General features: G+C 45.6%; 2 protein-coding genes across 2 annotated transcripts; both read left to right on the forward strand.

Annotated features, from left to right (window-relative positions):
• The first annotated feature begins 18978 nt into the window (after positions 1-18978).
• Positions 18979-19710, forward strand: LOC125554865 (uncharacterized). The gene has a single exon (XM_048718256.2). It carries the CDS (start codon positions 18979-18981, stop codon positions 19708-19710), a length of 732 nt encoding a protein of 243 aa, XP_048574213.2.
• A 958-nt stretch (positions 19711-20668) lies between these two features.
• Positions 20669-24736, forward strand: LOC125554161 (ArgH (DUF639)). The gene is made up of 10 exons (XM_048717758.2): positions 20669-20939; positions 21541-21775; positions 21862-21969; positions 22057-22226; positions 22428-22561; positions 22703-22877; positions 23072-23624; positions 23752-23864; positions 23973-24216; positions 24326-24736. Exons 1-10 carry the CDS (start codon positions 20809-20811, stop codon positions 24551-24553), a joined length of 2091 nt encoding a protein of 696 aa, XP_048573715.2. The 5' UTR covers positions 20669-20808; the 3' UTR covers positions 24554-24736.
• The last annotated feature ends 268 nt before the right edge of the window (positions 24737-25004 follow it).

Below are 25004 nucleotides of genomic sequence, written 5' to 3' on the forward strand. Positions count from 1 at the left end.
TCCCTAATGGATTTATTTAAGAAGAGTTGTATATGATGCAACCAGAAGGTTTTGTCAATCCTAAAGGTGCTAACAAAATATGCAAGCTCCAGCGATCCATCTATGGACTGGTGCAAGCATCTCGGAGTTGGAATATGCGCTTTGATAAGTTGATCAAAGCATGTAGTTTTATAAATACTTGCGGTGAAGCCTGTATTTACAAAAAGTGAGTGGGAGCACTACAACATTTCTGATAAGTATATGTGAATGACATATTGTTGATCGGAGATGATGTAGAATTATTCTGCAAAGCATAAAGAAATGTTTGAAAGGAGTTTTTTCAAAGAAAGACCTCGATGAAACTGCTTACATATTGAGCATCAAGATCTATAGAGATAGATCAAGACACTTGATAAGTTTTTCAATGAGTACATACCTTGACAAGATTTTGAAGTAGTTCAAAATGGAACAGTCAAAGAAAGAGTTCTTGCCTGTGTTACAAGGTGTGAAACTGAGTAAGACTCAAAGCCCGACCACGGCAGAAGATAGAAATAGAATGGAAGTCATTCCCTATGCCTTGGCCATAGGTTCTACAAAATATGCCATGCTATGTACCAGATCTATTGTATACCCTACACTGCTTTTGGCAAGGGAGTACAATAGTGATCTAGGAGTAGATCACTGGACAGCGGTCAAAATTATTCATAGTGAAATAAGGATATGTTTCTCGATTATGGAAGTGACAAAAAGGTTACGTCGATGCAAATTTTGACACTAATCCACAGGTCCGTCTCCAGAAATTTGGGGGCCCGGGATGAAAATCGAAATAGGGCTCTAAATTTCCGAAAACAAAATACATATAAGTGAAGAGCCAACGTAAGTAAAGCAACTTTCACTTGATTACATAACTTTAAATATTTGTTATTTCGTATATTTTATAAAATATATCATATATGAGCTCTTTTCAGCACGGGAATCATACCTCCTTCTAGGAGTACATGATTGATGATTCTTCCTGTTTTATAAAACAAACACAACTAACATGAATCAATCTACAATATGAATAAGGCTATAGCTAATTGAATAAAATTAGACTTTATCTTGATGTAAGTTTATGAAAAAAAATGTTTAATAAAAAAGTAACATACCCTAGCAACATAAAATCGAGCCTCCTATGAAAAACTTACGCTGACAACGGTGGCAAGGGACGATGCACCGCGCCGCCGTATAAACTCTGCCGTGGGGCATGGCCGACCGGCAGCAGCGTACACACGTCTGACCCGACGTCTGCCGCCCTCGCCCAGCTGGCAGCCACCCTCGCCCTGCTCCAGAGTCGAGTCCTCTTTCTCCTCAATCTAAGTGCGATCGATGGTTAACCCGAGCGAAACTACTGCGTGAGATTGGATCGGGAGTGCTAAGCGGGAGTCACGGAAACTAACAGGCGGGCTGTTGGGCTATGTACATGCATGTATTGGTTGATTGCAAATCGAAGATCGGAAGTGCTAGAATGGGCTGCCGGCCTGTGCGTGTATTGTTCGTTCATTGCCATTTTTTTCTATATATAGATAGGCATTATTTGCTGGACCGAGGGCCCCAAAAATTTGGGGGCCCTATGCGGTCGGCCAACTTGGCCTCCCTCATCAACGGGGCTGCTAATCCAGATGACTCTAAGTCTCAATTTGGATACATATTGAAAGTGGGAGCAAGTAGCTAGAGTAGCTCCGTGCAGAGCATTGTTGACATAGAAATTTGAAAAATACATATGGATCTGAATATTGCAGACCCGTTGACTAAACTTCTCTCATAAACAAAATATGATCACACCTTAGTACTCTTTGGGTGTTAATCACATAGCGATGTGAACTAGATTATTGACTCTAGTAAACCCTTTGGGTGTTGGTCACATGACGATGTGAACTATGGGTGTTAATCACATGGTGATGTGAACTATTGATGTTAAATCACATGGCGATGTGATCTAGATTATTGACTCTAGTGCAAGTGGGAGACTGAAGGAAATATGCCCTAGAGGCAATAATAAAGTTATTATTTATTTCCTTATTTCATGATAAATGTTTATTATTCATGCTAGAATTGTATTAACCGGAAACATAATACATGTGTGAATACATAGACAAACAGAGTGTCACTAGTATGCCTCTACTTGACTAGCTCGTTGATCAAAGATGGTTATGTTTCCTAGCCATAGACAAAGAGTTGTCATTTGATTAATGGGATCAAATCATTAGCAGAATGATGTGATTTACTTGACCCATTCTGTTAGCTTAGCACTCGATCATTTAGTATGTTGCTATTGCTTTCTTCATGACTTATACATGTTCCTATGAGTATGAGATTATGCAACTCCCGTTTACCGGAGGAACACATTGTGTGCTACCAAACATCACAACGTAACTGGGTGATTATAAAGGTGCTCTACAGGTGTCTCCAAAGGTACTTGTTGGGTTGGCGTATTTCGAGATTAGGATTTGTCACTCCGATTGTCGGAGAGGTATCTCTGGGCCCACTCAGTAATGAACATCACTTAAAGCCTTGCAAGCATTGCAACTAATGAGTTAGCTGCGGGATGATGTATTACGGAACGAGTAAAGAGACTTGCCAGTAATGAGATTGAACTAGGTATTGAGATACCGACGATCGAATCTCGGGCAAGTAACATACCGATGGCAAAGGGAACAACGTATGTTGTTATGCGGTTTGACCAATAAAGATCTTCGTATAATATGTGGGAGCCAGTATGAGCATCAAGGTTCCGCTATTGGTTATTGACCGGAGACATGTCTGGGTCATGTCTACATAGTTCTCGAACCTGTAGGGTCCGCACGCTTAAAGTTTCGATGAGAGTTATATTATGAGTTTATATGTTTTGATGTACCGAAGGTAGTTCGGAGTCCCGGATGTGATCACGGACATGACGAGGAGTCTCGAAATGGTCGAGACATGGAGATTGATATATTGGACGACTATATTCGGACACCGGAATGGTTCCGGGGGTTATCGGATATATACCGGAGTACCGGGGATTACCGATGGGCCTACATGGGCCTTAGTGGAGAAGAGGAGGGGCGGCCAGGGCAGGCCACGCGCCCCCTCCCCCTCTAGTCCGAATTGGACAAGGAGGGGGGCGCCCCCCTTTCCTTCTTCTCCTCCTCCTCCTTCCCCCCTTCTCCTAATCCAGCAAGGAAGGGAGGGAGTCCTACTCCCGGTGGGAGTAGGACTCCTCCTGGCGTGCCCCTCTCCCGGTCGGCCGCCTCTCCCCCCTTGCTCCTTTATATACGGGGGCAGGAGGCACCCCATAGACACAACAATTGATCATTGATCTTTTAGCCGTGTGCGGTGCCCCCCTCCACCATAGTCCACCTCGATAATATTGTAGCGGTGCTAAGGTGAAGCCCTGCGTCGGTAGAACATCATCATTGTCACCATGCCGTCGTGCTGACAAAGCTCTCCCTCAACACTCGGCTGGATCGGAGTTCGAGGGACGTCATCGGGCTGAACGTGTCCTGAACTCGGAGGTGTCGTGCGTTCGGTACTTGATTGGTCGGATCGTGAAGACGTACGACTACATCAACTGCGTTGTGCTAACGCTTCCGCTTTCGGTCTACGAGGGTACGTGGACAATACTCTCCCCTCTCGTTGCTATGGATCAACATGATCTTGCGTGTGCATAGGAATTTTTTTGAAATTACTACGTTCCCCAACACATAGTGCTAAGGTAACGGATGGGTCAAGTCAATCACATAACTTTATTATTGCCTCTAGGGCATATTTCCTTCAGGAATAATGTTAGCATCATGGGTTGATCCGTCCCAACCAACTAACACGTATGTGAACTTCACATAGAAATCAACAACATCGAGCATATTCTGGCTTGTTTAATGCTTTCTACCCCTGTATGCTGCAACATGTGACCTTGGCTATCTAGCAGTCACATGATTATCATATAGTGCGCCAATACAATCATGTCATGGCATGAAAAAACTGTTATGTCTCGCTCACAACAATACAAGTATGTCATGGCTTGAACTAAGAGTACTACACACCTTGATATATGAATACCATCTAGGGCTCATGCAAATCTTTGAAGGAATTTTTCCAGTTGGTGCCTTGATCATCTCTCCTCCGAGCTCCCCAATCGTATACAAGACTTGCTTGAAATACTAGGAAATTATCTCATCAGATCTTCGGAATGTGTTGCGAATCACTCTAAACCTTTGGTTATGACCCAAAAGGTGAAGGAACATTGCTACCTACTCTTGAACTGAGGTGTGAAATTTGCTAAAAAAACATAGGTATGAATGCTATATTGTAGCAACCCCCTCTTCCTAAACGTGTCCAGGAACCTGAACAAATGGTGATCTTCGCATTTGAAGCATGTTCACAGCATCTACATCATTCTTTTTGTAGATGTAGTTCGGATTTGACATCCTCTCCCTATCTCGAGCTAAAAATGGACCATAATGGACCATAGGCTTTGAATTACGATGAACTTCTCTCTTGTGGATCAACATGACCGATGCCTAAATCTACGAGTGTTCCTGTGTGAACTACTAGCTTTAATTGTTCGCTCTAGTGAAATCGGGGTCCTAATGAGCTAGCAATGAAGGGTGGTTGTATGTTGCTTACCACCATTGGAGTCGACTACCCACACATGCTGGAGACAGATACGAAGGGAAGGAGCGGGTCATGGCGTCAGAGATTTAAGTCGTCGCCACTGCCTCTTCCGCATATCTAAGTTGATGCCACTGTCGATGCGGAGAATTGAGGTTGGATTTGTCCTACTGCTAGAGGTGAGCGAGTAAAAGGGAGTGAGACTCTATTTCGCATCATCCTAGGTTGATAAATTTGGGTCTCCTGCCATTTTCATGTCAATTCCCCCTGTAGCGCCACACACGCAGTTCCCCTTTAGTAGTTGAGACTCAACATGGCATTTTTGCGACGGCCGATTGGAACGTTCCTAGTAAGCCAGACTCTGTACTTTAAATTTCTTGCGCATGGCAGCCAACACCTCTTGTACACAATTAGACGGGCTTTTCTTGCATCTAGTGGCCTTGTTTGGGTGGGATGTAGGTAACCAAACACGCCCTAGATTTCCACTCATCTCCATGGACGATGAGGAGCACTCCACCCGCCACTTCATGGTCCATACCATCCAATATCTTCATATCTTGTGGAAATAAAGTCCAAACATCAAGTGAGCCACAGTCAAAGACCGTGGCATCACAAATTAGTTCAGGTACTCATTTATTTATTTGGTTTCATATATCTTTTTGTGTGTTCTGTAGCATACACGATTTAGTTTACCTTTGTTATCCTCTATTGTTCGTCTGAAGGAATATAAGACCAATTGCTTAGAGTTCACTTGTTTAAGTTTCCAATCTCACTTTAACTACTTGAGTCACCACATGGCCCATGTGGTAAGCAACCCCCTCACCCCCAAAAAAATACTTTTTCCATACCGAGCGCTCCTCTAGTTTTCCAGGGATTTTTCTTCCTTTTTTAGGGTTTTTAATTCTAATCAGTTTCCCATAAACACATGATATGTGAATATTATGTTGGTTACATGAAGATTTTTCTTGAAGACTTGGAAACTTTTTCAAAACTACAAACAAAAAATTTATGGGTGAACACTTTTTAAAATTACACATACATTTTTAAAGGACAAGATTAACAACTTTTCAAAATATTCAAGTAATGTGAAATTTTGCTCATGCATTTACAAAAAGAATCGTAATATTTAAAAAAGTGTACATTTATTTTTCAAATAAAAGTTTGTGTAATATTACCAAAATTCATATATTGAAAAAATATTTATTTATTATATTTCTTGAAAATAGGGAACAAAAAAGTGGAAAAGGAGAACAAAAGAAGAAGAAAATACTAGGAAGAAACCGAAAAAACCCAAACTAAGCCAAAGAAAATAGAAAAGAAAAAACAGTGGAAAAAAAGTTGGCAACATGGGTAGTTTCCATATAGTAGGATTAAACTTTTTTAGAATAATAATACAGTAGGATTTACCCTTTTTTATCTGCTGAATATAATAGGATTGGCAATCACACAGAGGTTGTGCACCATTGGCTGGCCCATTTACTGGTTTTGCAATCACTTTTGTTTTTTGTTTTTTTGTGTCCTTTATTTCAGGATTTTTTTCTTTCATTGTTTTTCTTTTTCTCTTTCCCCATTTAATTTTACATGTATAATTGTTTTAACATGAATGTTTTTGGAAACAGACAATGAACATTTTCCGAATAGACAACAGACATTTTTATATACACGGTGAATATCATTAAATACATGATGAAGATATTTTTTAAGGTGTTCTCGCAATTGTTGAAAATCACGTATTTAAAAAAATCCAAGTAATTGAAAATTTATTAACATTTTAATTTGATGCATCTATTGTTCTAAGATCTCCTTAAAGAATCGATTATCTAGTAACCCGAAAGGCAAATCTATCTAAAGAAACCTAAACCTTGTGTTTGCGCCGTTGCCTTTTTATGAGATTTTCAATGGTTGGGGAAAAGTTTGACAAAGAAGCTTGAAAATGTTTGTAGTTTTGTAGAAAAACAAAATGCTCGACTGAACTCCCAGGCAAATGGCAGAATCTACAGGGGAAAATCCAGAAAACCGGATGAGCACACCTGTAGCTAACATCTACAGCACGCAGATGGCCCAAACCAGCCCATCACTCTCAACCATGCACTCTGCCTGCAATTTGACGCACAAAGCGTCGTGTATACACCTCTCTCTTTGTTGAGAGCTCTTATTAGGCGCTCTCAACGCCAGTTAAGGCTAAGGCCAAAATACGAAGAAGACTCGCACGCCTACATAGGCGGCCATAGCTAGATCATGGCACAATAACTAGTCGTCCGATCTCACTTTGTTGTCTGCTTTCAGGAAATAGTATTATCTGGCCCTTCTTTTAGTACAACAATTAACATATGTTATTGTCTGCGGAATAAGCGGAGACTGGCAAAGAACGAGGTGATGATGCGCGTCGGGAATGGTTCCAAGGTCAATGTGATCGCCGTCGGCACGCTGCCTCTTCATTTACCTTCGGGATTAGTTTTAAACCTTAATAATTGTTATTTAGTGCCAGCTTTGAGCATGAACATTGTATCAGGATCTCGTTTAATTCGAGATGGCTACTCATTTAAATCCGAGAATAATGGTTGTTCTATTTACATGAGAGATATGTTTTATGGCCATGCTCCGATGGTGAATGGTTTATTCTTCCTCGAACGTAATGCTACACATGTTCATAGTGTGAAAACCAAAAGATGTAAGGTTGATAACGATAGTCCCACATACTCGTGGCACTGCCGCCTTGGTCACATAGGTGTCAAACGCATGAAGAAGCTCCATGCAGATGGACTTTTAGAGTCTCTTGATTATGAATCATTTGACACGTGCGAACCATGCCTCATGGGTAAAATGACCAAGACTCCGTTCTCAGAAACAATGGAGCGAGCAACCAACTTATTGGAAATCATACATACTGATGTGTGCGGTCCAATGAGTGTTGAGGCTCGCGGTGGCTATCGTTATGTTCTCACCCTCACTGATGACTTGAGTAGATATGGGTATATCTACTTAATGAAACACAAGTCTGAAACCTTTGAAAAGTTTAAGGAATTTCAGAGTGAGGTTGAGAATCAACGTGACAGGAAAATCAAGTTTCTACGATCAGATCATGGAGGAGAATACTTGAGTCAGGAATTTGGCACACACTTAAGAAAATGTGGAATAGTTTCACAACTCACGCCGCCTGGAACACCTTAGCGTAATGGTGTGTCCGAACGTCATAATCGCACTCTATTAGATATGATGCGATCTATGATGTCTCTTGCCGATTTACCGCTATCTTTTTGGGGATATGCTTTAGAGACTGCCGCATTCACTTTAAATAGGGCTCCGTCGAAATCCGTTGAGACGACACCGTATGAATTATGGTTTGGGAAGAAACCTAAGCTGTCGTTTCTAAAAGTTTGGGGATGCGATGCTTATGTCAAGAAACTTCAACCTGAAAAGCTCGAACCCAAGTCAGAAAAATGCGTCTTCATAGGATACCCTAAAGAAACTATTGGGTATACCTTCTACCTCAGATCCGAAGGCAAGATCTTTGTTGCCAAGAATGGATCCTTTTTAGAGAAAGAGTTTCTCTCGAAAGAAGTAAGTGGGAGGAAAGTAGACCTTGATGAAGTATTACCTCTTGAACCGGAAAATGGCGCAACTCAAGAAAATGTTTCTGAGGTGCCTGCACCGACAAGAGAGGAAGTTAATGATGATGATCAAGATACTTCAGATCAAGCTCCTGCTGAAATTCGAAGGTCCACAAGGACACGTTCCGCACCAGAGTGGTACGGCAACCCTGTCTTAGAAATCATGTTGTTAGACAACGGTGAACCTTCGAACTATGAAGAAGCAATGGCGGGCCCGGATTCCGACAAATGGCTAGAAGCCATGAAATCCGAGATAGGATCCATGTATGAAAACGAAGTATGGACTTTGACTGACTTGCCCGTTGAACGGCGAGCCATAGAAAATAAATGGATCTTTAAGAAGAAGACAGACGCGGATGGTAATGTGACCATCTATAAAGCTCGGCTTGTCGCTAAGGGTTATCGACAAGTTTAAGGGGTTGACTACGATGAGACTTTCTCACCAGTAGCGAAGCTAAAGTCAGTCCGAATCATGTTAGCAATTGCCGCATTTTACGATTATGAGATATGGAAATGGACGTCAAAACGGCATTCCTTAATGGTTTCCTTAAGGAAGAATTGTATATGATGCAGCCGGAAGGTTTTTGTCGATCCTAAGAATGCTAACAAGGTGTGCAAGCTCCAACGCTCGATTTATGGGCTGGTGCAAGCATCTCGGAGTTGGAACATTCGCTTTGATGAGATGATCAAAGCGTTTGGGTTTACGCAGACTTATGGAGAAGCCTGCGTTTACAAGAAAGTGAGTGGGAGCTCTGTAGCATTTCTCATATTATATGTAGATGACATACTTTTGATGGGAAATGATATAGAACTCTTGGATAGCATTAAGGCCTACTTGAATAAGAGTTTTTCAATGAAGGACCTTGAAGAAGCTACTTATATATTAGGCATCAAGATCTATGGAGATAGATTGAGACGCCTCATAGGTCTTTCACAAAGCACATACCTTGATAAGATATTGAAGAAGTTCAATATGGACCAGTCTAAGAAGGGGTTCTTGCCTGTGTTGCAAGGTGTGAAATTGAGCTCAGCTCAATGTCCGACCACGGCAGAAGATATAGAAGAGATGAGTGTCATCCCCTATGCCTCAGCCATAGGTTCTATTATGTATGCCATGCTGTGTACCAGACCTGATGTAAACCTTGCCGTAAGTTTGGTAGGAAGGTACCAAAGTAATCCCGGCAAGGAACACTGGACGGCGGTCAAGAATATCCTGAAGTACCTGAAAAGGACTAAGGAAATGTTTCTCGTTTATGGAGGTGACAAAGAGCTCGTCGTAAAGGGTTACGTCGATGCTAGCTTCGACACAGATCTGGATGACTCTAAGTCTTAAACCGGATACGTGTATATTTTGAATGGTGGGGCAGTAAGCTGGTGCAGTTGCAAGCAGAGCGTCGTGGCGGGATCTACATGTGAAGCGGAGTACATGGCAGCCTCGGAGGCAGCACATGAAGCAATTTGGGTGAAGGAGTTCATCACCGACCTAGGAGTCATACCCAATGCATCGGGGCCGATCAAGCTCTTCTGTGACAACACTGGAGCTATTGCTCTTGCCAAGGAGCCCGGGTTTCACAAGAAGACAAGGCACATCAAGCGTCGCTTCAACTCCATTCGTGAAAATGTTCAAGATGGAGACATAGATATTTGTAAAGTACATACGGACCTGAATGTAGCAGATCCGTTGACTAAACCTCTCCCTAGAGCAAAACATGATCAACACCAGAATTCCATGGGTGTTCGATTCATCACAATGTAACTAGATTATTGACTCTAGTGCAAGTGGGAGACTGTTGGAAATATGCCCTAGAGGCGATAATAAAAGCGTTATTATTATATTTCCTTGTTCATGATAATTGTCTTTATTCATGCTATAATTGTGTTATCCGGAAATCGTAATACATGTGTGAATAATAGACACCAACATGTCCCTAGTAAGCCTCTAGTTGACTAGCTCGTTGATCAACAGATAGTCATGGTTTCCTGACTATGGACATTGGATGTCATTGATAACGAGATCACATCATTAGGAGAATGATGTGATGGACAAGACCCAATCCTAAACATAGCACAAGATCGTATAGTTCGTTTGCTAGGGTTTTTCCAATGTCAAGTATCCTTTCCTTAGACCATGAGATCGTGTAACTCCCGGATACCGTAGGAGTGCTTTGGGTGTACCAAACGTCACAACGTAACTGGGTGACTATAAAGGTATACTACGGGTATCTCCGAAAGTGTCTGTTGGGTTGACACGGATCAAGACTGGGATTTGTCACTCCGTATGACGGAGAGGTATCACTGGGCCCACTCGGTAATGCATCATCATAATGAGCTCAAAGTGACCAAGTGTCTGGTCACGGGATCATGCATTGCGGTACGAGTAAAGTGACTTGCCGGCAACGAGATTGAACGAGGTATTGGGATACCGACGATCGAATCTCGGGCAAGTAACATACCGATTGACAAAGGGAATTGTATACGGGGTTGCTTGAATCCTCGACATCGTGGTTCATCCGATGAGATCATCGAGGAGCATGTGGGAGCCAACATGGGTATCCAGATCCCGCTGTTGGTTATTGACCGGAGAGCGATCTCGGTCATGTCTACATGTCTCCCGAACCCGTAGGGTCGACACACTTAAGGTTCGGTGACGCTAGGGTTATAGGGATATGTATATGCAGTAACCCGAATGTTGTTCGGAGTCCCGGATGAGATCCCGGACGTCACGAGGAGTTCCGGAATGGTCCGGAAGTAAAGAATTATATATAGGAAGTGCTATTTCGGCCATCGGGACAAGTTTCGGGGTCACCGGTATTGTACCGGGACCACCGGAAGGGTCCCGGGGGTCCACCGGGTGGGGCCACCTGTCCCGGGGGGCCACATGGGCTGTAGGGGGTGCGCCTTGGCCTACATGGGCCAAGGGCACCAGCCCCAAGAGGCCCATGCGCCTAGGGTTTCAAGGAGGAAGAGTCCTAGGAGGGGAAGGCACCTCCTAGGCGCCTTGGGGAGGAGGGATTCCTCCCCTTGGCCGCACCCCCCTAGGAGATTAGATCTCCTAGGGCCAGCGCCCGCCCCCCCTTGTCCCTCCTATATATAGTGGGGGAGATGGAGGACTTCTTACCTTGATCTTTGGTGCCTCCCTCTCCCTCTCCAACACCTCCTCCTCCTCCATAGTGCTTGGCGAAGCCCTGCCGGAGTACTGCAGCTCCATCACCACCACGCCGTCGTGCTGCTGCTGGAGCCATCTCCCTCAACCTCTCCTTCCCCCTTGCTGGATCAAGAAGGAGGAGACGTGGTTGTTCCGTACGTGCGTTGAACGCGGAGGTGCCGTCCGTTCGGTGCTAAGGATCTTCGGTGATTCGAATCACGGTGAGTACGACTCCCTCATCCCCGTTCTTTGAACGCTTCCGCTCGCGATCTACAAGGTACGTAGATGCTTCTAATCACTAGTTGCTAGATGAACTCCTAGATGGATCTTGGTGAAACCGTAGGAAAATTTTTGTTTTCTGCAATGTTCCCCAACAGTGGCATCATGAGCTAGGTCTATGCGTAGTAGTTCTTGCGCGAGTAGAACACAATTTGTTGTGGGCGTAGATGTTGTCAACTTTCTTGCCGCTACTAGTCTTATCTTGCTTCAACGGTATTGTGGGATGAAGCGGCCCGGACCAACCTTACACGTACGCTTATGTGAGACCGGTTCCACCGACTAACATGCACAAGTTGCATAAGGTGGCTGGCGGGTGTCTGTCTCTCCTACTTTAGTTGGAGCGGATTCGATGAAAAGGTTCCTTATGAAGGGTAAATAGAAGTTGACAAATCACGGTGTGGCTTTCACGTAGGTAAGAAAACGTTCTTGCTAGAACCCTACTTCAGCCACGTAAAACTTGCAACAACAATTAGAGGACGTCTAACTTGTTTTTGCAGCAAGTGCTTTGTGATATGATATGGCCAAAGTTGTGATGAATGATGAATGATATATATGTGATGTACGAGATGTTCATGCTATTGTAATAGGAATCACGACTTGCATGTCGATGAGTATGACAACCGGCAGGAGCCATAGGAGTTGTCTTTATTTTTTGTATGACCTGCGTGTCATTGAGAAACGCCATGTAAATTACTTTACTTTATTGCTAAACGCGTTAGCCATAGTAGTTGAAGTAATAGTTGGCGAGAAACTTCATGGAGACACAATGATGGAGATCATGGTGTCAAGCCAGTGACAAGATGATCATGGAGCCCCAAGATGGAGACCAAAGGAGCTATGTGATATTGGCCATATCATGTCACTATTATTATTTGATTGCATGTGATGTTTATCATGTTTTTGCATCTTGTTTACTTAGAACGATGGTAGTAAATAATATGATCCCTCATAATAATTTCAAGAAGTGTTCCCCCTAACTGTGCACCGTTGCGACAGTTCGTTCGTTTCTAAGCATCACGTGATGATCGGGTGTGATAGATTCCAACGTTCACATACAACGGGTGTAAGACATATTTACACATGCAAACACTTAGGTTGACTTGACGAGCCTAGCATGTACAAACATGGCCTCGGAACACAGAAGACTGAAAGGTCGAGCATGAGTCGTATAGAAGATACGATCAACATGAAGATGTTCACCGATGTTGACTAGTCCGTCTCACGTGATGATCAGACACGGCCTAGTTGACTCGGATCATGTTATACTTAGATGACTAGAAGAGGGATGTCTATCTAAGTGGGAGTTCATTGAATAATTTGATTAGATGAACTTAATTATCATGAACTTAGTCTAAAATATTTACCATATGTCTTGTAGATCAAATGGTCAACGTAGTCCTCAACTTCAACGCGTTCCTAGAGAAAACCAAGCTGAAAGACGATGGTAGCAACTACACGGACTGGGTTCGGAACCTGAGGATCATCCTCATAGCTGCCAAGAAAGATTATGTCCTACAAGCACCGCTGGGTGACGCACCTGTTCTCCCTGCAGAACAAGACGTTATGAACGCTTGGCAGGCACGTACCGATGACTACTCCCTCGTTCAGTGCGGCATGCTTTACAGCTTAGAGCCGGGGCTCCAAAAGCGTTTTGAGAGACATGGAGCATATGAGATGTTCGAAGAGCTGAAAATGGTTTTTCAAGCTCATGCCCGGGTCGAGAGATATGAAGTCTCCGACAAATTCTTCAGCTGTAAGATGGAGGAAAATAGTTCTGTTAGTGAGCACATACTCACTATGTCTGGGTTACATAACCGCTTGACTCAGCTGGGAGTTAATCTCCCGGATGACGCGGTCATTGACAGAATCCTCCAGTCGCTTCCACCAAGCTACAAGAGCTTTGTGATGAACTTCAATATGCAGGGGATGGAAAAGACCATTCCTGAAGTATTTGCTATGCTGAAATCAGCAGAGGTAGAAGTCAAGAAGGAACATCAAGTGTTGATGGTGAATAAAACCACTAAGTTCAAGAAGGGCAAGGGTAAAAAGAACTTCAAGAAGGACGGCAAGGGAGTTGCCGTGCCCGGCAAGCAAGCTGCCGGGAAGAAGCCAAAGAATGGACCCAAGCCCGAGACTGAGTGCTTTATTGCAAGGAAAGTGGTCACTGGAAGCGGAACTACCCCAAATACTTAGCGGACAAGAAGGCCGGCAAAACAAAAGGTATATGTGATATACATGTAATTGATGTGTACCTTACAAGTGCTCGTAGTAGCTCCTGGGTATTTGATACCGGTGCGGTTGCTCACATTTGTAACTCAAAACAGGAGCTGCAGAATAAGCGGAGACTGGCAAAGGACGAGGTGACGATGCGTGTCGGGAATGGTTCCAAGGTCAATGTGATCGCCGTCGGCACGCTGCCTCTTCATTTACCTTCGGGATTAGTTTTACACCTTAATAATTGTTATTTAGTGCCAGCTTTGAGCATGAACATTGTATCAGGATCTCGTTTAATTCGAGATGGCTACTCATTTAAATCCGAGAATAATGGTTGTTCTATTTACATGAGAGATATGTTTTATGGTCATGCTCCGATGGTGAATGGTTTACTCTTCCTCGAACGTAATGCTACACATGTTCATAGTGTGAAAACCAAAAGATGTAAGGTTGATAACGATAGTCCCACATACTTGTGGCACTGCCGCCTTGGTCACATAGGTGTCAAACGCATGAAGAAGCTCCATGCAGATGGACTTTTAGAGTCTCTTGATTATGAATCATTTGACACGTGCGAACCATGCCTCATGGGTAAAATGACCAAGACTCCGTTCTCAGGAACAATGGAGCGAGCAACCAACTTATTGGAAATCATACATACTGATGTGTGCGGTCCAATGAGTGTTGAGGCTCGCGGTGGCTATCGTTATGTTCTCACCCTCACTGATGACTTGAGTAGATATGGGTATATCTACTTAATGAAACACAAGTCTGAAACCTTTGAAAAGTTCAAGGAATTTCAGAGTGAGGTTGAGAATCAACGTGACAGGAAAATCAAGTTTCTACGATCAGATCATGGAGGAGAATACTTGAGTCAGGAATTTGGCACACACTTAAGAAAATGTGGAATAGTTTCACAACTCACGCCGCCTGGAACACCTTAGCGTAATGGTGTGTCCGAACGTCGTAATCGCACTCTATTAGATATGGTGCGATCTATGAAGTCTCTTGCCGATTTACCGCTATCTTTTTGGGGATATGCTTTAGAGACTGCCGCATTCACTTTAAATAGGGCTCCGTCGAAATCCGTTGAGACGACACCGTATGAATTATGGTTTGGGAAGAAACCTAAGCTGTCATTTCTAAAAGTTTGGGGATGCGATGCTTATGTCAAGAAACTTCAACCTGAAAAGCTCGAACCCAAGTCAGAAAAATGCGTCTTCATAGGATACCCTAAAGAAACTATTGGGTATACCTTCTACCTCAGATCCGAAGGCAAGATCTTTGTTGCCAAGAATGGATCCTTTCTAGAGAAAGAGTTTCTCTCGAAAGAAGTAAGTGGGAGGAAAGTAGACCTTGATGAAGTATTACCTCTTGAACCGGAAAATGGCGCAACTCAAGAAAATGTTTCTGAGGTGCCTGCACCGACAAGAGAGGAAGTTAATGATGATGATCAAGATACTTCAGATCAAGCTCCTGCTGAAATTCGAAGGTCCACAAGGACACGTTCCGCACCAGAGTGGTACGGCAACCCTGTCTTAGAAATCATGTTGTTAGACAACGGTGAACCTTCGAACTATGAAGAAGCGATGGCGGGCCCGGATTCCGACAAATGGCTAGAAGCCATGAAATCCGAGATAGGATCCATGTATGAAAACGAAGTATGGACTTTGACTGACTTGCCCGTTGAACGGCGAGCCATAGAAAATAAATGGATCTTTAAGAAGAAGACAGACGCGGATGGTAATGTGACCATCTATAAAGCTCGGCTTGTCGCTAAGGGTTATCGACAAGTTCAAGGGGTTGACTACGATGAGACTTTCTCACCGGTAGCGAAGCTAAAGTCAGTCCGAATCATGTTAGCAATTGCCGCATTTTACGATTATGAGATATGGCAAATGGACGTCAAAACGTCATTCCTTAATGGTTTCCTTAAGGAAGAATTGTATATGATGCAGCCGGAAGGTTTTTGTCGATCCTAAGAATGCTAACAAGGTGTGCAAGCTCCAACGCTCGATTTATGGGCTGGTGCAAGCATCTCGGAGTTGGAACATTCGCTTTGATGAGATGATCAAAGCGTTTGGGTTTACGCAGACTTATGGAGAAGCCTGCGTTTACAAGAAAGTGAGTGGGAGCTCTGTAGCATTTCTCATATTATATGTAGATGACATACTTTTGATGGGAAATGATATAGAACTCTTGGATAGCATTAAGGCCTACTTGAATAAGAGTTTTTCAATGAAGGACCTTGGAGAATCTACTTATATATTAGGCATCAAGATCTATGGAGATAGATCGAGACGCCTCATAGGTCTTTCACAAAGCACATACCTTGATAAGATATTGAAGAAGTTCAATATGGACCAGTCTAAGAAGGGGTTCTTGCCTGTGTTGCAAGGTGTGAAATTGAGCTCAGCTCAATGTCCGACCACGGCAGAAGATATAGAAGAGATGAGTGTCATCCCCTATGCCTCAGCCATAGGTTCTATTATGTATGCCATGCTGTGTACCAGACCTGATGTAAACCTTGCCGTAAGTTTGGTAGGAAGGTACCAAAGTAATCCCGGCAAGGAACACTGGACAGCGGTCAAGAATATCCTGAAGTACCTGAAAAGGACTAAGGAAATGTTTCTCGTTTATGGAGGTGACGAAGAGCTCGTCATAAAGGGTTACGTCGACGCTAGCTTCGACACAGATCTGGATGACTCTAAGTCTCAAACCGGATACGTGTATATTTTGAATGGTGGGGCAGTAAGCTGGTGCAGTTGCAAGCAGAGCGTCGTGGCGGGATCTACATGTGAAGCGGAGTACATGGCAGCCTCGGAGGCAGCACATGAAGCAATTTGGGTGAAGGAGTTCATCACCGACCTAGGAGTCATACCCAATGCATCGGGGCCGATCAAGCTCTTCTGTGACAACACTGGAGCTATTGCTCTTGCCAAGGAGCCCGGGTTTCACAAGAAGACAAGGCACATCAAGCGTCGCTTCAACTCCATTCGTGAAAATGTTCAAGATGGAGACATAGATATTTGTAAAGTACATACGGACCTGAATGTAGCAGATCCGTTGACTAAACCTCTCCCTAGAGCAAAACATGATCAACACCAGAATTCCATGGGTGTTCGATTCATCACAATGTAACTAGATTATTGACTCTAGTGCAAGTGGGAGACTGTTGGAAATATGCCCTAGAGGCAATAATAAAAGCGTTATTATTATATTTCCTTGTTCATGATAATTGTCTTTATTCATGCTATAATTGTGTTATCCGGAAATCGTAATACATGTGTGAATAATAGACACCAACATGTCCCTAGTAAGCCTCTAGTTGACTAGCTCGTTGATCAACAGATAGTCATGGTTTCCTGAATATGGACATTGGATGTCATTGATAACGAGATCACATCATTAGGAGAATGATGTGATGGACAAGACCCAATCCTAAACATAGCACAAGATCGTATAGTTCGTTTGCTAGGGTTTTTCCAATATCAAGTATCCTTTCCTTAGACCATGAGATCGTGTAACTCCCGGATACCGTAGGAGTGCTTTGGGTGTACCAAACGTCGCAACGTAACTGGGTGACTATAAAGCTATACTACGGGTATCTCCGAAAGTGTCTGTTGGGTTGACACGGATCAAGACTAGGATTTGTCACTCCGTACGGAGAGGTATCACTCGGCCCACTCGGTAATGCATCATCATAATGAGCTCAAAGTGACCAAGTGTCTGGTCACGGGATCATGCATTGCGGTACGAGTAAAGTGACTTGCCGGCAACGAGATTGAACGAGGTATTGGGATACCGACGATCGAATCTCGGGCAAGTAACATACCGATTGACAAAGGGAATTTTATACGGGGTTGCATGAATCCTCGACATCGTGGTTCATCCGATGAGATCATCGAGGAGCATGTGGGAGCCAACATGGGTATCCAGATCCCGCTGTTGGTTATTGACCGGAGAGCGATCTCGATCATGTCTACATGTCTCCCGAACCCGTAGGGTCTACACACTTAAGGTTCGGTGACGCTAGGGTTATAGGGATATGTATATGCAGTAACCCGAATGTTGTTCGGAGTCCCGGATGAGATCCCGGATGTCACGAGGAGTTCCGGAATGGTCCGGAGGTAAAGAATTATATATAGGAAGTGCTATTTCGGCCATCGCGACAAGTTTCGGGGTCACCGGTATTGTACCGGGACCACCGGAAGGGTCCCGGGGGTCCACCGGGTGGGGCCACCTGTCCCGGGGGGCCACATGGGCTATAGGGGGTGTGCCTTGGCCTACATGGGCCAAGGGCACCAGCTCCAAGAGGCCCATGCGCCTAGGGTTTCAAGGAGGAAGAGTCCTAGGAGGGGAAGGCACCTCCTAGGTGCCTTGGGGAGGAGGGATTCCTCCCCTTGGCCGCACCCCCCTAGGAGATTAGATCTCCTAGGGCCGGCGACCCCCCCCCCCCTTGTCCCTCCTATATATAGTGGGGGAGATGGAGGACTTCTTACCTTGATCTTTGGTGCCTCCCTCTCCCTCTCCAACACCTCCTCCTCCTCCATAGTGCTTGGCGAAGCCCTGCCGGAGTACTGCAGCTCCATCACCACCAGGCCGTCGTGCTGCTGCTGGAGCCATCTCCCTCAACCTCTCCTTCCCCCTTGCTGGATCAAGAAGGAGGAGACGTGGCTGTTCCGTACATGCGTTGAACGCGGAGGTGCCGTCCGTTCGGTGCTAAGAATCTTCGGTGATTCGAATCACGTCGAGTACGACTCCCTCATCCCCGTTCTTTGAACGCTTCCGCTCGCGATCTACAAGGTACGTAGATGCTTCTAATCACTCGTTGCTAGATGAACTCCTAGATGGATCTTGGTGAAACCGTAGGAAATTTTTTGTTTTCTGCAACATTCACCAACAGCCACCGCGCAGGCCACCGTCGCCGCCGCCGCGTAGGAGGAGGTCACCAACGCCCGCGTCGCGGCGGCAACGAGGGAGGCGCTCTACATGCTACGGTTAAATCCTAGCCAGCACAGCCTTCTCAACGCCGCCGTCACCGCGGCCAGCACCGGCTCATCGGCGTTTCCTCGGATGATGTTGCCCGACTCGCCCCGCGCGTCGGCTTGCAACCCGATGCCTGGCTTCCACGTGTACCCGCATGCGTCCCGCCTTTCTGGGGAGTGCTCGCCTGACGTGAGCGTGGTCGCGCCTTCCATGCCCGCGCCCGCACTCATTGACCTCAACGCCACCCCGGTGGCCGGTGGCTCGTCATCCGGTGGCGTGAGGAAACGCGCGCGGCAGACGCCGGCCGGCGTGCTCCCGGACACCCGCAACCTGTTCAAGGGAATGTCGTTCGCCGTCGACGAGGACTACATGCAGAACCTCATCTTCGAGTGCGGTGCGCCGGCTGCTAGCTACGATCCTGACGAGACACAAAGCCAGGACGGCCGTGGGCCGTTCACGCCGGCCGCTGGCTATGATCCCGACCAGGCGGCCTTCATGCGTGATCAAGTCAGCATCGACCTGGACGGCTTCCCACTCGACCACGAGTTCCCGGACGACTACGGGCTAGAGGAAGAGGACGAGTGCGACATCGAAGTGGAGCCTTTGTTCGAGAACGAGCTCGCCAACCAAGCTGCCAGTCCTAAGCCGAAGCGCAAGAGCAAGCGCACGAAGGCATACACGGCCGCCGTGGACAAGCTTCTTTGCGAGTGCTGGCGCGACATTGGACAAGACTCCAAGACGGGCGCCGAACAAAATTATTCAACCTTTTGGATTCGTGTCCATCGAAAGTTTCATGACCGCAAGAAGTTTCCGCCTTACCAATTTGTGAGCACGCGCGGTTGGGTGTCCATTTCCAGGTGATGGGGGATGATCCAACAAGATTGCAAAAAGTTTTGCGCCACTCTTGAGAGCGTCAAGGCCCGCCCCGTGAGCGGCATCGGCATGCAAGACATGGTATGCTAGCAATCCGCCCTCTTTTGTGTCATCAAGTTCATGCTTGCGTGTTCATTTACGTATCATTTGCCCATATGCTTGCATGAAAATATTTTGTAGGCATTTCAAGCTTTGGAGGCATTCAAGGTTCAAAACAACGGCAAGTGCTTCAATCTTTCCCATTGCTTTCATGTCATCAAAGACGAGGAGAAGTTCAAGGCGCAATATGCAGCCCTCAAGTCGCGTGGAGGGAAGCAAGCCGTGGAGGAGGTTGGGGAGGGCGAGCCGGCACGGCCGCGGGGGAAGACCAACTCCAAGAAGGAGGACAAGCGAGATGCGGCATCCAATGCCTTGATCACAAGTATAGAGGGCATGATGAACAAGAAGGACTCAGGGGAGGAGGAGCGCCGGCGTTTCATAGAAGAGCAAATGAACGCCTTCATGAAAATCCAAAGAAGGAGGCTTGGGATGGACGCGGAGATACAAGCCAAGCAGCTTGAGATGGAGGCAGAGAAGCAAGCCAAGATGTTAGAGATCGAGGCTGCCAAAGCCAAGACCAAGATGAAAGAAGTGACGCTCGCGAGCATAATAACCGGGGTGAAGATCATGAAGATGGATCTCAACACCGGGTCGTCAAGAAAGAGGCCGTGGTTCGAGAAGATGCAGACCGACATGTTTAAATTTGACGACGAGTGATTTATGGCGGCAAGCGCTATTTTTTTTATGTCGGATCGAGAGAGCAGATGTCGATGATGAGATTCCGGGCAGAGATTGATGAGATCAGCAGGCATGGGGGATTTCTCGGGAAAAAAACAGGCATGGAATGGGAGCCGATTGAGCGAAGAGAAAGATGTAGAGAGTGCGTGCGTGCGTCGGCGGCGGGAGGGGGCGACGCGTGGAGGGGCAGCGGGCCGCGGTGGCGCGCTGCATGTGCGCATGCACGCCACCCTATAGCCAGCCGCACGCACGGACCGACCGCTCGCTCCTCACATTCACTGCGCGCACAAATTAACCAAGTGATTAGCCATGGACACGGATGTGATTAGCGGCCGGGACGCGATGGCGCCGGCGGCCGGGGACGGCGGCGCGCGAGGCAAGGCGGGCAGCCGGAAGCACCTCTCCTCCATCGCCAACTACGTCCTCCACCAATGCTCCCTGTACGTCCCCCGCCCTCGTCCTCCTCATCCTGTATTATCATCTCCGTTGGTTAATTGATCGATTCACGGCGACTCGCCATCGCTCTGCTCTCGATCCGTTAATTCTGTTGGTTCCGCTGCCGATTTATGGGACCAACTGTATCTGTGTGTCTGTGTGTGTTTCCGTTGATGCAAAGCCCTAGGCGGGGTGCACCATTCTCGGCCAGATGAAGCACGGTGCTGGAATACTCGGTGTGTTATTTCGGTCACTCTGAATTAAGGAACAAAAATTGCTGTATTTTCCTCAGCGGCCTAATTGATGCCGTATATGCTAGAAGTGGCCCGGCGCGTTCTTGCGACGATTCTGTTCTAATTCATAACTGTTGATATTGACGGAAGTGTTCAGGTTAACCACTGAGAATTAATTGTCGCCAGTGTTTTGTGCATTCATGTTCATCAGATTCAGATACAGTCGTACGAAAAAAAACGTGTTGCTGCCTCTTATGCCCCTGTTTTCGCGTTCAGTTTAAACTGAGACTGAAGATATGGTTCAGTTTTGCTACACTAAGAATTCTTTTGGTTAGAGATGAAATCAAGTAACTAACATGTCCATGACATACAGGACGCTGCACAAGAGCGTCGACGATCTAGTCGCGGACTTCGAGTCGGGCCTGAAGAATGCCGCATTGGACAACTACTCAAGAAGACTAGTTGAGTACTGCAGCCTTCAGGCTCTGCAATCTCTAACATCTCCTGATCTAGGAGACACGCTTCATGAGGGATCCCTTGGTCGGTTCACGTTTGATATGATGCTAGCCTGGGAGACGCCCACTTCTTCGGATCAACAAATTACCATGGTCAGTGACTCTAGATATGTGTGTACTATATATGACAAATGATAATGCTTCCATTCTGAACTGACTCGGCCCGCTAAATATTACAGGAGAGCATAGCAAAAGAGAGAGAAGATCGGAAGGAACCACTTGGAGCAAATGAGGCTGTGATGGGTGATGACACGTCGCTGTTCTATTCGGATATGATGCCCCTTCTTGTAAGTGTGCATGCCAAAGGCACGACTTATTTTCGGTATACTGATGTGTAACTTGCTCTGAGCATTGATTGATTAACAATCCCATAGGTGAATGAAGATCCGACAGTCGGAGAAGATGCATACGTGTGGTTTGGATCTGTATTTCCTTTGGCTTGTGACGTTGTCAATGCGCGATTTACTTTTGAAGCCCTCACCGCTACCACAGCTAATAGGCTACACTATCCTGCTTATGACAAATTCCTGAAGGAAATGGATAAGTATGTCACAACTCACAACTCCCACGGTCAGATAATATTCTCCCTTTATCAAGCATGAGTTGAAAAATGCATCAGGCACTACTGTCACGCCCTTTTTGTTGGAAATTTTCTGTTACAAGAAAGCTTTCTGTTGGGTCCTCCAGAAAGAAGTTCACTGTTGGATATCCCAGCACTCAAATGGGATTTTCGTTGTTCTCTTAGGTCCTTCAACTTTTTGCAAAGCTTGCCAACTCCAACAGGAGTTGAATTCGCTGAAGATGAATTCATCTTGCACACAGAGGGTACAGCAGGAACACAAAGGGTGGTTCGGCACATTGGGACCGGCAGCTGGCCTGGTAATCAATCCAATCTTTATTTGTTCTTCTGGTTTCTTTATCCTAACGTAGTAAATTGGTAATTTAGTATATAGATCATTTTGGCATTTGTACATATGAAGTATGGAACGTCTGGCTGCTAATTTCCGATGGACTATGTAGGCAGGTTGATTCTGACAAACAAGGCCCTGTATTTTGAGACTTCCGGCATAATTTCATATGGGCCTGCTTTCAAGGTCGAGCTTTCAGATACTGGAATGAATCAACAAGTTAAACCAGCTTCAACAGGTCCTTTTGGTGCACCATTGTTCGACAAAGCCATTGAATTTGAATCACTGTGAGTTCATCTATCTTAGCCTTATCCTCTTGGTGGCAACCAGAAGGTCTTATATTGAACATTTATTATTATTATTATTATTATTATTATTATTATTATTACTATTACTACTACTATCATCATCATCATTCACTCACAGAATGCTAGCAAATATTTTTTTCGGTTGCATAGTAACCGTTAATTCATCTATGCAGACCGGAACCTCTGCTTCTGGAGTTTCCGGAGATGACCAGCTCTACACGTCGCGATCTGTGGCTTACCATGATAAAAGAAGTAATCTTTCTCCACCGTTTCATACCGGCGTACAAGATAGAATCCCCTATCCACAAATGGGAGGTACATTCAAGAATCATATTGGGAGTGATAAGGCTCCATGCTGCAAGGGAGATGCTAAGAATGTCACCGCCACCACCTTCTAGCTTCCTAATATTCTCGCTGTATGACGACCTTCCAAAAGGTGATTTTGTGCTCGAGCAATTAGCAAACCACCTGAAAGAGACGTCGACCATAACCCCGTTCAGTGCATCATATGTGTTCAAGAGTTTGAGTAAGTCGGATCCAATTGCGCTAAGTGCGGAGATGGCAAAAGAGCATGACAGGGACTCGAGTACCCATGAACAGCCTTTGACCTCTCTGGGGAACACCATTGATAAAGTAAGAGGTGAGGCGAGGGAAGTTACGGTTGCTAATGCTCCTATTGAGGGGATGAAGGAGGAAGGTCTCACTGATAGCCTTCTTGTATTAGTGGTATGATTAAAAGCAAATTTTTTTCCTCCTACGTACCTCTTCTTTCAGTTCCAGTTGTTTCTTGAATTCTCGTACTACTAAACCAGCATTGAACTGAATATCTCTGTTCGTTCTTTTGTTTGTATAGGGGTTGGTAAGTCCCATCAGCAAATTGGGTCCGGTGATCCAAGAGATAATCTCGTGGGATAGACCGCAAGTCACCGGCGGTGTCCTTGTTGTAACTTTGCTGACCATATACAAGTAAGATAAACATCATCATATCACTTACACCGGTCATATATTTGCGTGTACATGAGTCTGAAATGGTACGGGGAATATAATGTCCAAGTTTCATCTTCTCTATTGCAGCGAGTGGGTCGGTTATGCACTGGCAGCATCCTTGATACTGGTGGTGGGCGCGATGGTCTGGGCCAAGGAGAGGAAGTTAGGCGAGATATGCTCGGAGGTGATCATCGACAAGTCCTCGGACAAGACGACGATGGAGAGCATAGTGGAGGCGCAGCACAGCATGAAGAAGGTGCACGAGTACGTGAAGACGGCGAACGTCGTGATCCTCAGGCTATGGTCCATTGTTCTAGCCCGCTCACCGAAGGTATATATGATCGCACACTATTTGTGATCACTGATCATCCTTTGTGCACTATTGGGGTGCCGTCTGTCACATATGTGGTTTTTGGACAATCCTGTTCTTCTGTCTGCAGCACACGGAGACGGTGATCTGGATGCTGACGGGCCTCGCGGTGGCGCTGGCCGTGGTCCCTTTCAAGTACGTCCTGATGGGGCTGACGGTGTGCTGCTTCGCGGCGAACACGAGGGTGGCGAAGGCGGTGTCGGACCCCCGGGGCGGCCGGCGCTGGAGGGAGTGGTGGGAGTCCATACCCGCCGTCCCGGTCCATACGGTGGACAAGGGCGAGCTGCGGACAGGTTGAAGAGAACGCCGGCTGAAAATCCATGGTCTCGTGTAGGTAATCTTGCTATGTATGTACACGCTGGTGGCTTGCTTTGTGCTTCACACTGAAACGTTGTGCCATGAACACGTTTCGTGGGATGTTCTTGTGTATGAATAAAAAAGAAATACGTAATCAGGTTCTGAAACAAAATTACATACTTTATTAAGGCCCAGTTTTTTTCGCTGATTCTTCTAGAATCTTGAGAATTGATCCTTCACCCAGCTTTCTTCAGAATCTTGAACCCATATTTTTTTCACAATCCTAGTTATTTATAGCCTAACTAGCTTGGATTGTAAAAAATTGATGAGTTCAAGATTCTAGGAGAAGCTTAGGAAAGACCCCATTCTCGAGATTCTAGGAGAATCGACCAAAAGAACTGGCCCTAAGACACGTGCAGGGATAGGCGGGCGGCGTTTTGGAGCCCGGGCTC

Source organism: Triticum urartu, chromosome 4A (genome assembly GCF_056163025.1).
Source record: "Triticum urartu cultivar PI428250 chromosome 4A, HENAU_Tu73, whole genome shotgun sequence".
NCBI classification, from domain to species: Eukaryota; Viridiplantae; Streptophyta; class Magnoliopsida; order Poales; family Poaceae; genus Triticum; species Triticum urartu.

What these genes read in the sequence shown, in the direction of transcription:
- LOC125554865 (XM_048718256.2), top strand. Translation starts at nt 18,979, where the DNA reads ATGCCTGGCTTCCACGTGTACCCGCATGCGTCCCGCCTTTCTGGGGAG.
- LOC125554161 (XM_048717758.2), top strand. Translation starts at nt 20,809, where the DNA reads ATGGACACGGATGTGATTAGCGGCCGGGACGCGATGGCGCCGGCGGCC. An exon ending in CGGATCAACAAATTACCATG is followed by an intron (nt 21,776 to 21,861) that starts GTCAGTGACTCT and finishes TAAATATTACAG; the next exon opens with GAGAGCATAGCAAAAGAGAG. An exon ending in CGGATATGATGCCCCTTCTT is followed by an intron (nt 21,970 to 22,056) that starts GTAAGTGTGCAT and finishes ACAATCCCATAG; the next exon opens with GTGAATGAAGATCCGACAGT.